The sequence below is a fragment of the Dromaius novaehollandiae genome, chromosome 6, assembly GCF_036370855.1.
Source record: "Dromaius novaehollandiae isolate bDroNov1 chromosome 6, bDroNov1.hap1, whole genome shotgun sequence".
NCBI classification, from domain to species: Eukaryota; Metazoa; Chordata; class Aves; order Casuariiformes; family Dromaiidae; genus Dromaius; species Dromaius novaehollandiae.
Genome location: NC_088103.1, coordinates 25761959 through 25775680, shown reverse-complemented (window position 1 = coordinate 25775680; position 13722 = coordinate 25761959). Strand labels below are relative to the sequence as shown.

The 13722-nt window shown below is 48.1% G+C and overlaps 2 protein-coding genes across 7 annotated transcripts in view; both read right to left on the bottom strand.

The window, feature by feature from the left end:
- Positions 1-5463, bottom strand: part of SEC31B (SEC31 homolog B, COPII coat complex component) — a 35844-nt gene extending 30381 nt beyond the window's left edge. For 3 of the 6 annotated variants that reach the window (XM_064513961.1, XM_064513964.1, XM_064513966.1), the window contains exons 1-3: positions 5284-5463; positions 1177-1285; positions 773-861 (exon numbers count right to left, since the gene is read on the bottom strand). In XM_064513961.1, coding sequence (XP_064370031.1) covers positions 773-851 — 79 coding nt within the window. In that variant the 5' untranslated portion in view covers positions 852-861; positions 1177-1285; positions 5284-5463. Of the gene's footprint in view, positions 1-772; positions 862-1176; positions 1286-2950; positions 3072-5283 lie in introns of those variants that run through there. The other 3 variants (XM_064513963.1, XM_064513965.1, XM_064513962.1) reach the window with 3 other exon arrangements.
- A 2978-nt stretch (positions 5464-8441) lies between these two features.
- On the bottom strand, positions 8442-12588 carry NDUFB8 (NADH:ubiquinone oxidoreductase subunit B8). The gene is made up of 5 exons (XM_064513960.1): positions 12450-12588; positions 12133-12259; positions 11454-11553; positions 9506-9661; positions 8442-8675 (listed from the first exon to the last, which is right to left on the bottom strand). The coding sequence occupies exons 1-5, from the start codon at positions 12541-12543 to the stop codon at positions 8583-8585; spliced, it is 570 nt and encodes a 189-aa protein (XP_064370030.1). The 5' UTR covers positions 12544-12588; the 3' UTR covers positions 8442-8582.
- Between the last annotated feature and the right edge of the window lie 1134 nt (positions 12589-13722).

Sequence of the window (13722 nt, the reverse complement as noted above, 5' to 3'; positions counted from 1 at the left end):
TGTTGCTTTTAAGGCAACAGTTGAACTTTAGTCACATTCTCCTGACAGTCAGCCCTATAAAAAAGCAAAAACAACATGGCAGCGCTGTGCAACCCAGACAGGAAACAGAGCTGGCTCATTCTCACACTGGGTAGACAACTCAGGCCAACAGTTCCACACAGACACTAAACTCACCTACTGCCAACTCAGCGAACATGCTGACTTTAAGCTTCAGGAAATAAAAGGTTTATACTAATAGCAAATAATGAATAATATCAACAACATGCAAATTTGAGGGTTTGCAAAAATGAATGTAAGCAGAAACAGGCAATTTTAGGAAAAAGAGATTTCTATTCGTGAACTCTCAAGCCACGTGATAGTGTCTGAAATCCAGCAAAGTGAAAGTGAGCTTAAATGGACGTGATTAGAATGAACTTTGCTCTGCAGACATACCAAATAAGTAATCTTAATTTGATTTACCTTTATAGCAAGCAGGTGTTAGAGTTCAGATACTTGAAGCAAACAGACTTAATTAGAAGATACATTTGAAAAGTTATGTATTCACTCTTTGAAAAAAATCACTGCCCTGTAAAGAGTCAAAGACTGGCATAAAAATAATCCCCCACAAGTCACTAAAAAAAAAAAAAAAAGCGATAATATCTCCAGTGCATTGCTTCTAATTTTTCCAGCATTTACTAGAGTGGGAATTGTTGAAAGATAAGGCTGATACAACTCCACATAAACTCTCTCTGTGACTCATACTTTAATTTTCTTGAATTATGAAGAACTTTACCTGTTGCTAGATAAATGGGGTGGTTGTTTGCTGGACTCCATGCCTGAACAGCTGTTCGCTCAATTTCCTTTAGCTTCATTTTCCAGGCTCTAGAAGAAATTTCACACAGTGGTTAGAACAGCCTGACAAAGTTAACATGGAAATAACCACCTCAGTAACAAAATATCCCCCTTAGGATTGCACTGTGAAAACAAATGGCTCTCAATAGAGAAAAATTATTTGCTACTTCCTGAGCCAGTGAATATAGCTTTATTGAGATGAATTAGGGTATTTTAGAATTCATAAAAAAAATAATCCCAGCTGTTTAATCCCAAATTTTCTTTCACACATAGCTCTCTTCTTCCTATACCCCAATTATAGGAGAGTTTCAGTAAAAGGAAGGGAATCTAAATTAAACAACATACTCAAGTCTTCAGTCCAGGCTGGTTTAAATCAGCTGCAGAAATTCATTTAAACAAATGTCTTTGCAAAGCTCTAGTTGCTCTCTCTGAATAAGCTGATGTCGGTATATACCTAGGCAGAAGAGAAGCAGAAAGAATCTCAGGACAGGCTAAATTCCAAGTAGCAAAGTGACGTGGCAACAGAAAACAAAGTGCAATACCATTAAGTGCCAATTCAGTTACTGTACTTTGTTCTCGCTCCTCTCAAAAAGCCCAAAGAAAAAAATCATTTCACTTCCTTCTTCAGTTTGTAACTGGTAGGAGAAGCAGAGTGATCCAAAAGAAACTGTTGCATTTCAATCTCAGCTCTGACAACAATTCTTTTTAATAACTCTGGATAGATCAACTGGCATCTATAAAATGGCAACAAAACTTCCCCACCTCACTGGAGAGGGACTAATCAGGCAATAATGTAGCAGGATAATTGCAAGTCAAACTTCAACAGTAGGCAGCCAGGAGGCTGCAACACTGAATACCAAAACACCAAATTGTTATTCTATGTAAGATCCCGTTCTTGCTGAGGATAAAGCACCCAACACCTTTTGGTCCCAGGCTATGCCCAGGCCTTCTAGGCAGGTCAGTAACATAAATAATATCTAATAACAATGATATTCAAACAGATGTGTCATTCACAGGCTAGCAGGGTCATGCTCATGAGCAGTTCCTAAACCTTTCAAGTCTGGCTGCAGAACAATCTTTTAACTCTAGCTAAACAGAGCTGCTAACCACGCATTCACCTGATATCATGCTGAATAAAGTAAAACTGGCAGCACAGCACAACACTCTGTATCTTGACTGCTCGCTGTGATTAACCTCCCCTGTTTACTCCACACTGTTTGCCTTAGCTAGGCTAACAGCAAAATCACAGTTCGCATCACATGGGCCTTATGTTCAGATGCACAGCTACAAGTATCAGCTTTTGACAGCTTGGCCTCACCTAGACCAGAAAATACATGTTCATTCCTAGCCAAGTTCATAAACATAGCTTGCTGTGGCCAGCCCACTGTCTGGTCAAATCATTTAAAAAACTGACTTTGAAGGAGACTTGTGGCTCATATGAAGTTTTGCCTCCAACTATCTGAAGCCCACAAAAAGGGCAATCTGGTTGGCATTGCTTCTCCGACTTGGGCCTACTGACTAATAACTCACACCCTTTTTAGGGTTTCTTCTTCAGCACCAGTCAGAAGATAAGGATATCCTCTCTCCCCTCCATGAGCTATTCTTTCACTACAGGATAACTGTTTGATTAGGATTTCTTTAATACTTGTTAGCATTAGTCTGCAGCAGAATCTCTCAAACCTCAAAGTACCTACTTCTATTCTCATATTAGCCTTATACCAACTTAGCCGAGGCCCAGAGGACTCTGAACAGAACACATGTACAATAACACAAGTACTACTATTTATTTCCTCATGCATGCTAAGAAGCGAGTGGAAAGGTCATCTCCTCAGCATCACCGTAACAGACTTCTAAACAGACCTTGTTTTCCTGTCTTCCAGCACACACTTTGTCTGCTACTCTCTAGGGCTCCATCAGAGTCTCTTCACCTAAAGCTTGCAGGCCCTGTTCATCTGTCTCCTGCAACAGCGCAGAAACCCCTTCCTGATCTGCTCCTGTTGTCAGCGAGGCAGGGGAACAAAACCGTGCCCAGGGGGCTGGGGGAACCTGTTGTCCATTACACAAAGCACTGCCCGACTCCTCTGATGCTGGGCAGCAGAACAGCTGGTATTTTACTTACCAGACCCTTTCCTGCCTCTTCCTCCTCCGATTACAATCCACCAGTCACGGGAGCTCACTGTACATGCACGCATCGCTGTTTCTTGGCTTTTGAGAGGGCAACTCCCCTGCTAACCCATCAAAATCACAAGGCAATGAGCAAGAGACCTCTCCCCTCACCTAAGTTAATTGGCATGGAAGCAACAAAGAGTGCAATCATCAGGAACTAGCTAGGTCAAAGGCACCAACTCTCACGTTTTTCCCTCAATGTCAGACGGCTTGTGGGTATGGCTGGCACAATTTGCATTTAACAGGCAAATACAAAGACAAGCCACAAAAACATGCCAAACAGTAGCGATCAATCATCCAACTCTTCCATAGATCACAAAGCATTTTGCATAGAAAGTCAATACTGGTGTTCCTATTTCACACAATTAAGTCAAAACAGAATGGGAAGGTAAAGTGCCTTGCACAAGGCACCCTAGCCAGTCACAGGAAAGCAGACAAGGCGCCTTTTAGGTTGGTTATGCATTAACAGAACAATTGCAGAAGTACTGGATCATACGCATTGAAAACGTACAGATGTCCCTGTCCCTGAAGGCAAAGCAGCAGTAGTGCCAGACTTGAGAAGACCCACAGAAGATGCATAAGAAGTCAAAAGGTCACAGAATCACAACCTCTCCTAAGCATCTTCTGTCAGTTCAGCTCCACTGCAGCACCTCCTCCTCAAATGAATGGGCTCTAAGTTTGGAGGGAAAAAGAGACTGATTTGAGTCTTATTCTTTGGAGAGAGGTGATCCTTCCATACACTATATACCTCTATATCCAAAACCGGACTCATGACCCCTAAAGCAGAAAAAGCCCTTCTTTAGCAACCTCTTGTGGCCACCTGACAAAAATTCAAAAGCACTGCACTGTTCCACAAGAAAAATTTTAAGGAGAGATTGCCACCTGCTGTTATCTCTCAAAACAGCATTTAAGACTTCTGAGAAAGCTCATGCTTTTCTCAGGACCTCTAATTAATTAATCATGACAATCCTCCTCCTCCTGCAGATAGACATCTGATTACAGACCTAAGGTATTAACATGCCTCACCCCAAGAGGAGTCACAGAACAGAAGGCGCATTTCCCCAAAGCCTCCCTTAACCATGGTTTCCTGCACGGTGTCCTTAGAAGGTAACACTGTCTGCAAAGCAAAACCCAGCAGGTCAGAGCATTCCCCGCCACTGAGGGACGGGGAGCACGCAGCTAAGCAATCAAAACTAAATGCATGTGCTCTCAAATCATGGTGGATTGTGCAGGCAATGCTGACAGAGGCAGAAATTCCTCACCTATGCTAACACGAAATACTTGTTGCTCAGAGCACATCATCAAAGACAGTGGTCGATGTTGTATTAGCTAACTGACCCTGAGCACTGCCATGATAACCATCGCTGGCATCGCTCCAGCAAAGCCTTCTCTCTCTCACCACCCAAACACTGTCAATCTGAAATCCCTTCCTACTGACTTTCCGGTGTTCCCGCCGCCGTTGGGCACCCAGGCATTCCTCTCTGAGTAATTCCCGACGGTGCTGGACTTCCAGCACAGCACGCAAAGGAAGCTGGTAGCCTGAGCTCCCTTTGCGGAGGGGGAAACTTGGGCAGCAGGACAGTGACTTGTCCAAGGTCATGCGGGAGACAAACAGCAGCCCTAAGAACTGAAAGAAGCCTCTCAGCCATGACACAGCGGCTCAGAAACAAACCGTCCGACGGCCTCCACATCCCAGGATCAATCTAAAGCCTTCTCGCCACCCCTCCCCTCCGCCTCGGTCCGACACTCCCCCCTCTCAGTCCCCCGGCACCCTCGTCAGCCCGCTCCCGTGAGTGCGCGCTATAAATCCCGGCTACGGGGGCAGCAGGCACGGGGACGCTGCGCCCAGCTCCCCCCCGGCCTTTGCAGGGCGGCGCTGCGCAGGGCGGGCTGGGGCTCGGCGCGCCCCTCCGCGACAGCTGCCGCGACACGTGAGGACGCTCACACCGGGAGCACACGGAGGAGGTGCCGCCCGCCCGCACACCTACTCGGGCTGCTCCGCGCAGCGCCGGCCCCGGCCCCGGCCCCCGGCGGCAGCGGTGACCCAGCACCCGCGGGGCCGCACGACGCTGGCTCCGGGGGGCGGGAGGGGCGCGGCCCGGCGGCAGCGCCGGGGGTGGGGGGAGGGCAGGACCCCGGCGCCGGGGCGCCCGCGGGCAGCGGGGCCTGCGCGGGGGCGCGGCCTGGGCGCGCAACCCCGCGGCCGGGCCGGGGGCGCAACCCCGGAGGGAGCGGCCGCCGCCGGCGGGCCCCAGCGCGGCGGGGGAGGCGGCCCGCGGCCCTTACCGGCTCCCGGGCCGTCCCCGCCGCGCCGCCGACCCGAGCCCCGCCGGCTCCCGCAGCTGAGCCCTCGCGACGGCGGCCGCCAGGAGCCGAAAAGGACCCGCCCGCGAAGCGCCGCCGCGACTCCGCCCCGGCGGCGCAGGCAGCGGCGGCCCCGCCCGGCCTGACGGGCACGGCACGGCACGGCCCCGCCCCCTCCGCGGCCGGCCCCGCCTCCCCCGCGGCCCCCCTCCGCCCCCCCGCGGCGGCCGCGAGCCGTTACGGGGGTCGGGAGCCGTTAGCGCGGCGCCGCCGCCGCCCTCACGCGGCGCCAGGCGACACTGCGGGGGGACAGACGGCGAGGAGAGGGACGGCGAGAGCGCCTCGGTCTGCGCCTTCAGCCATTAAACCCTTCTGGCGTGTACAGGACCTATATATACGCTAGCGCGTATAGGAAGCAGCGAGGGCACTGCACGGCTGGCGGCAGGCAGCCCCTCTGGCCCCGGCCCAGGAGCGGGGGCTGTCTGGGGTCTGCTCTATGGCTTGGGGGTATTTTGGATTTCCTGGTGGTAGGTACTTCCATAGCCACCGAGCGTCACCAGGGAGCAGGGGGGGGTCAGCTCTCTGCTTGGGTTTCACCACCACGGGGGCAGCCTTTGTCGCTTTTCCTGAACTACGTAAAAGAAATAATAGCAATTTTGTGAAGCAACAGGTGAAGCCTCTGAGCTTGAAGAGAACCTCACAGCTAAGCAGAACAGGTCATCCAGAACTGCTGAAGGCACACGAGGAGGAGAACCCACATTTCCAGAGATCTGCAACTACCACCTTGGTCCTTTCCCATCCTTCAGCAGAGATATATGACTCAAATTCATATCCACTTACAGTCAGCAGATATCGTATACAATTTCTTGCTTCCTTCTGCCCCTTTTCATTCTCATTTTTTCAGCTACTGTACAGCACCTATTACAGCCTGAACTGGGGTTTTCCAAGCCCAGTCTTTGCATCGCATGCGCTTCCTAGCCAAGAGGATCTTACGCACCTTTTCCATTTTTAAGACACTTGGATTTGCTCAGTTTGATACCCGCTTCATTCTTTAGGCCAAGGATCACCACAGGTGAAGCCAGGGCCTGTTACCACTTAAGTCATTTCCCTCCACGAATCTTCACCTCAACTACAGCCTTCGAGCTCTGAATTTAAACCTTTCTGATACAGCATACAGGAGGGAAAGGAATGTGGCATAGGCAAGGGGTATTTATTGCTAAATAAATTTTAGCTACCAGCAAAAAGAAAGCCGCCCCCAGACACTCTTCCCTCACCTCTTCCCTTTTTGAGGAAAAAAAAAAGATTTGTCCACGTTACATAATAAGCAGTCTTTTCTCCTTCAATTACATCTTTCTAATTGTCATTGCTGCTCAAAGCAGAAGCGCATTCTTAAAGATTTCTGAGTCATATTCTCTGCCCTACCCCTTATAACTTCCCCATGCAGAAAAACATCACCTAGTACAATAAGTTACTGGCTGGAGCTGCACAGGTGATGACATCTTCAAAGGCAGCAGCAAATACCCTTCTGGGCAGGGCAGCCCTTTGGAATGCAGTACAATAAGCTGAACTGAGGCAGGTTCAGGACTCAGTAATTGTTGTGACATAATTTTGCATAGACCAAGATAGGGTTCAAGACTTGGCACCCATTATTGCCATGACCTTTTTCAGTTTAACTCAAGACAGTTTCAAGACATTGTATAGGGTGCTGTCACAGCACAATATCCTGTAACAGCTGTGCTTTGCGTGGAACAGTAACAATTCTTATTCAAGTATGCCTAAGGAGTACTTTCCTATGCATAACACTAAGCATCAGAAGTCAGTTTTAAGGCACCTGCAGCTCAGAAAATATTTTAAAAACTCTTCTATGGGAAAGGAAATCAAGTTACAGATGATGTATTTTATTTCTTTAACTAGGATAAAAGGTGACAGCTTACACAAGCCAGGAGAAATGGTGACTGTTCAGCACCTCCAAGGAGGTTAGTTTTATTTAAGCATAAATATTTGAATATCCTAACACTTAATGATCATTTAATTCCCTTGAACATACATCCTTATAGAAACTGCCACATAGGGGTCATGAGAGCTGTCATTTAGAATCTGAGTTTAAAATCATTAAAGACTGGCAATTTGTGAATAACTTTTTCCAAACGCCTACTCCCTTAAGAAGGCACCAAACTACATGAGTCATGACAGGATTTTGAAAGGGAAGCACAGCACCCAGTTTATGAGGAGCACCAGGAAGAGCCCAAGCCCTTAGCGTTCTGTGATGGCTCACTCCTGCAACTAAGCAGCAGGGCCTAAGACACAGCAATAGCGGAAGTAAGAACTTTCACCATACTGAGAGTATTCTCCTCCTATAATAGAGGGAAAGGCTTATGTGAAGGGAAGTGTGGAGCTGCAAAGTCTAGGAGCTTAATGAAATCATATGGATAATTTTCCCAATTTTGAACTACAGCTGAAGCCACAGGCGGCCCTAGAACAGTGGTCTGCAGCAAAACTGGCACAGTTCATGGGTCAGACATAACCACAACCCTGGCTGGCCAGCTCTGGCCCTGTGTGGCCAGCTCAGATGTCCGTGCTCTTGGAACGAGGAACAAAGTTCGGACACAGCAAAACAGGTCTGGCCAGAGTTGGACTTGCTCCTTAGCCTTGTTGTATCACTGTTACAGACAGCTTCACTGTCAGCTTCAAGCCATGCACAGCATGGCTCTGTGCCTCTCTAATGTTGCCCACTGGTTTCATAAGCCTCACTTAAGAGCTTATCTAAAGAAAGAAGAGGCCAGAGCCAAATTCCAGTGAGGAAGGACAGTTATTCATATGGTATGTGACTCCCAGGTACCAGAACTGAACAGTCTGGTTCTGCCTGTCACTTCATATTAAGTGAATACATTCTAGTTCCTCAATTCCCAGCAGCACCTGCAGTAAGCCACTTGGTAATAGGCAACGCTTCCTACCTGAATAGTTCAGGCTTAGCTAAGGAACATTTGTGCACAATGTATACAAACTAGCAGCAGTCCTAGGACTGTACTCAAAGAACTGTGCCTCCACAGATATTAGCCTGTTTAGAAAAATGGCAAAGGTCATTTAATTTCATTGGCTATTATTTGGCCTTCTCAAACCAACAGAAGACAACCAGCACAATAGGTATCATCAATATATTTCACTGCAGTTAGTGGTTAAATTTTGAAGAACAAGCATTAACATAAGCCACAGTGAACACTAAAGAAGACGCCATCCCAAGCAGAGCTGACACAGGAGGAACTTTGCACTTCCAACAACTTTCAGATTTCATAGTGCTTCACCACTGGTGGCTCTTTATTCGGGTCTCCTCCTCTCTCCAGATATAGGTTATTGAAGGGATATTGCTTCGGTCCCTACAAAGACAGACAGATTGAAGTGCAAGTTCACTACATTCGAACAAGCAACTTACAGGAAAAGGGAGGAATGCTTCCCCACATACACATACAATCAAGGCTTGTCAGTTAAGAAATAAGAATTTAAGTTGTAAGTGTTTCAGTAGGAATAGTGGAGCAGGAGGAAAGTCTGTAAATTCAGAGAGTGATAGGACAAATTCACGTCCTTTAACAGAAACATAAGGTAGTCTCACACTTGACCTTAACCAACAGTTCATCGCACAGCATGAGCATAACATATTGCAAAAGTCACATGTACGTTCAGACTTATTCATCAAAACTATTCCAAATGACCAAGATCAGATAAGATGCAACTAAAAACACCAGCCAGGAGAAGACAGGGGATATCAAGCATTCGTCTTTAGCACATAGAAAAAGTGCAAACTACTTAATAAAAAGACTGGACCCAGGAAGTGTCTCTATGCAGGTAGAGTCTACTGGCCTAGACAGAGGGTAAAAAAAATGCATCTCAGATACACAGGGAAAGTGAATGCCTAGGCCAAAGAAGGAAAATTATAAGTCAGGTAATTTAAAATTAGCTCCATGAGAATGACAGCAATGGTAGAAGTTTTTCTGTTCAGTGAGAGACAGAACCTGTGCTAAGCCAAGCCAGCCAAGAGAGCAGTTCAGGTTGGATGAGGCTGCAGGAGATACCCTGTCCCAACTCCTGCTCACAGCAGGGCTTCACACTCACGCTCATCACCCAGCTTCAGCAAAACACTCTCCTGAGCACCTGGAAGTGACATGCAACACAGCTACTCTTCTTCCTTTTGCCTGAGGGCATCACTCACCACAGGCCTGTAAGACGGGTACATCTCTCCAATACCAAACATGACCAGCATGGTAGTCAAAAAGATAAGGAAATGTTTGCGCATGGTATGCCAGGGAACTGGAGTGGGGGATGTATCAACGCGGTTCCGAATATACATGTCGAAGTCCCAGTGCATCTAAAAAACACAGGAAAAGGCTACACATTTATCCAGCAACACTCAACCCACTTCTCCCTAGAAAACAAGTGCTTTACACCATTCAGATTCACAAAACTGCCAGAAGCAGTTCCATCTGCACCTCACAACATGACATAAAGACATAGGAGCCAGAGTGATTTACCTAGAGTCACAGCAAGTTGTTGCTCACAGTAAAATCCAGGACTCCAAATTCCAGCATTTGTTTATACCAGACAATGATGCTTTATTATTATTGTTCTAAAATACCAGCAGCTTTTCTTTATATATATAATCACTCCACCTCACATTTGTTCCCCTGCTGGTGGTGAGAAGGCATGGCAGAAATTGGTACTCCGGCTTATGGAAGTCAGTCACACCCCCAAAACTAAGTAGCATTGTTACTTTAAATAAAGCAGCAACCTCTTGCTACTTGGAAGCTGGTTCCTCAAAATGGGTAGAGCATCCACCACTGTTATTCCACAACAGGAAAAGAGCAGGGGCGGTAGCTGGCTAGTGCCCCTCTTGATTGAGCAGAACGGCATTTAAACTTCTGTCTCCGTATACAAAGATACAAAGCAAACTCCTACGTTCTTGTCCATTGTCTCCTTTCTCATTAAAGGAAACAGAGAACTCGTTAATTTTTAGCTTAAATACTGTGCCTAGTTCCCTAGCTGCTCACTTCGCATACACAGCCATTTCCAATCAGCCCGGGAAAGCCAGACTCTGAGCAGAATTCAGTTGCCTAAACAGACACGTACTGACATCTGAAATGCACCAGCATACTTCACCTGGCCCTCAGCTGCCAACCCCACATGGAAATCTCAAATACCCTACAGCATGCAAGAGGCATTAGAAATCTATGCTTAGGCAACTGAATCTTGCCCTCCCATGTTATGAAGCCATCCCTAATAAGCAGTTATATATCAAGGAAAATGTGAGGGTTTTGCTGTTCCCAAGCACTTTTTCAAAGCTCCGTCACAACTAGGAGTTCTAAGCAAAAGCCACTTCTTACAAATCAACATCTTATCCCACCTCGAGGGCAGGAGTACCTGCACAAGCCTTCCCTGTGCCAGGCAGCACAAGAATACAGAATCATCGCAAGGGTTTTCATGTGATTGCTTCTACATTCATTACAACAAGGACTTTGAATCCTACTCTGTGGTACACATGCTATGATCTTCTTGCATGTTTATATTAGGATATATTTTACACACACATGCTTACATTCCCTTTTACTTCTAGTAAAGGGAGCTCAAGTCAGTTACTAAGAAAAGTATTCATGGTTAGATTTCAGTCATTCATAGAAACACCATGCACTACCTGGAAAGTTACTCCTGACAAGGAATCTGAGGAACTTAGAGCACCTAGGTTAACTTTTGAAATCTACTTGCTCATTTCTGTTCAGGATATCTTAGGGACTTTCATTGGAAAGGGCCACCTTGCTTCTTCTACCCCAAAACAATCCTAGAGTAATAAAGTAGCAATGGCTGCACCCACAGGACAAAAAAAGCTTTTACTCTAAAACTGGCATTCCTACAGGGAAAGTTAAATTTGAAAAGCTACTTATATTAGCATTCCTTGGCATCCTCAAAACAAGAATTGACCCTGATGGCCATGGTCTAGTTTTTTCCTCCAACTGACTGCTCCTGTTTGCATAGGGAATACATTCCCACACTTGGGGGTGCAACTGGACCAACAGTCATACCGAGAAAGCACCAAGTGGAAGTGCACTTAAGTATTTTGTAAAAGTAGCATTGATTAGTAGCTTGGAAACAGCTACTAGCCTTCCTACCGGCTGTCCCCAGTTATGCCTCATGTCTTGCTGGTCCCACTGGTACCAGGGGTCTCTCTCATGAAGAGATCGATTAGGGAGCTTGGGATAGTCACCGTACCTATGAGAACCAGAAAAAAAAATGTACAAGAAACCTACATTAGTTTCTAAACATCTTGTGCAAAATATTACAGACTTATTAAAATGAAGGAATGAAGCAATACAGTAGGTCCCAAACTATAGCATATACATATTTTAAATGCATACTCTCAACTAGCACAACAACTACCAGCTCAATATCAGTCATTGTGATAAACAGCATTCCTTGCAGTTGCTTTCTTGGGCTATGCTGTCTGGAAGAAAATGCAAGCCTAACTGAAATACAGATCCCGTCCTGTCCACTGCTTTGCACATTGCATAATATTCCCCACCACTTAGACGTCTCTTGAAATCCTTATTCCAGAGACGGATTTCAGCCCACCCCCCTCAGCCCTGCACTACAACAGCACCTGAAGTCTCTCACACACTATTTTATCCACACCGGCCTCTCATCCATTCGGTTTGCTCTCGGTTAAACACACTCAGCTGCACCTGCAGCGGTTCTGCTCGCAGCGCGGGCACTCGGCTGGGAGTTGCCACCGGCGGCGTGGGGCAGGGTGCTGCCGGCCCCGCCCGGGGCTCCCAGGGCCCCGCAGCTCACCCGAAGCCGTCGTCGGGGTACGGCTCGTAGTCCTCCACCCGCAGGTTGTACTTCTTGGCGGCGGCCGCCCGCTCCTCCGGCGTGCGCGGGTACGGGCCGGGCATCAGCTCCTTGGGCAGATCCGAGGCTGGCGGGAGACGGAGGGAGCAGGGTGGGCGCCGGGGGCCGGGCAGAGCCCGCAGCAGCGCGGGGCGCCGCCCGCCTCACACCGCGGCGGCGGCAGCGGGGCTCGGCCCCGCCGCAGCCACCCCAAAGACGGGACGCCCCGCACCCTCGCCGCCGCCGCCCGAACCGCCCCGCCGCCCGGCCCTGCTCACCCGCCCGCGCCCCGCACGGCGCCACCGCCCCCGCTCGCAGCCAGGCAGCCGCCCGCTGCCAGAGGACACCGCGGGCGCTCGCCGCCGCCATCATCGCCTCCACCGCGCATGCGCCGCGGACGGTGGCCGGCAAGGTCAGAAAGGCGCGGGGCGGGGGCGGCGTTGCTGGGAAACGCGGCGAGGGGGCGGGGCGGGGCGGGGCCGGGCCGCCGGGGAAATGGCGGCCAGAGCCGCCGGTGCAGGGGGTTAGGGGCCGCCCCGGCCCGCCTCGCCCCTCCGGCATCGCCGCGGCTCTGCGGTGGCGGGCGAGCCGCCGGCGGAGCAAAGTCCGCTTTTGCGAATGGCTTAGCTGCGGCGCAGCGCCGTGCCCGTGACCCGTGGGGGCAGCGGCGGCGGAGGGCGGCGCCCCCCCCGGGAGCGCCAGGCCGCCTCCGAGGGTCCCGACCGGCTTGTCGCCCCCGGCAGCCGCAGGAGGGAGAAAGCCTCCCGTCTGGAGTATTATTTAATCAGCCGTTGTTATTGTAATATCGACACAAAAGCTAATACAGGGAAAGGGCACCGAAGTGATCTTTCACTCTGGATGTCATCATCTGAAACGGGGTAATGAGAATTTATTATGGACATTATCTTTCACATACAGGGCAGCATCTTATGGAAAACTCGGATCGATACTGAATAAGATCGATTCTGTGGCTGGCTGTGTTATGCAAATTGCCTTTTTTGTATTAGTATCAATATTATTAAAGTTAATACCAGAATGTAATTGTCTTATCTCAGCGGAGCCAGGAAAATGTGAACAGCTGAAATGGCATGTTAATTTAGCGATGTTATTTTTCAAATGTAAGCAATATATTATTGCAGATAAGATCAATATTAACATTAACGGATTCTGCAGTTTACTTCATTATGTAAACTCTGTGGTAGTTGAACTCATTTTCCTTCAGTTATTCACATCAGCCATAATGGGTAATGTCTCTATAACGATCTACATTACAAACCTTTGCAGATCAAAAACTATCATGGATAATTTGTCATTAAAGTCATTTATTCTAATAACAACATTAATTATAAGCCTACTAATTTAATGAAGATAGCGATGAACCACAAAGATCTGTCTGAAATACAGCGTGTCTGAAGTGGGGAGCATTGTGACAGGTTGGAATATGATCCTTTCATTTAATCCAAGGGAAGGCCTTAGTCCAGCTGACTCCTTTACAGTTAACAACCAAGTATGCAGTGAAGTTAGTATATCAATTAGTTATTTAATAAAGTT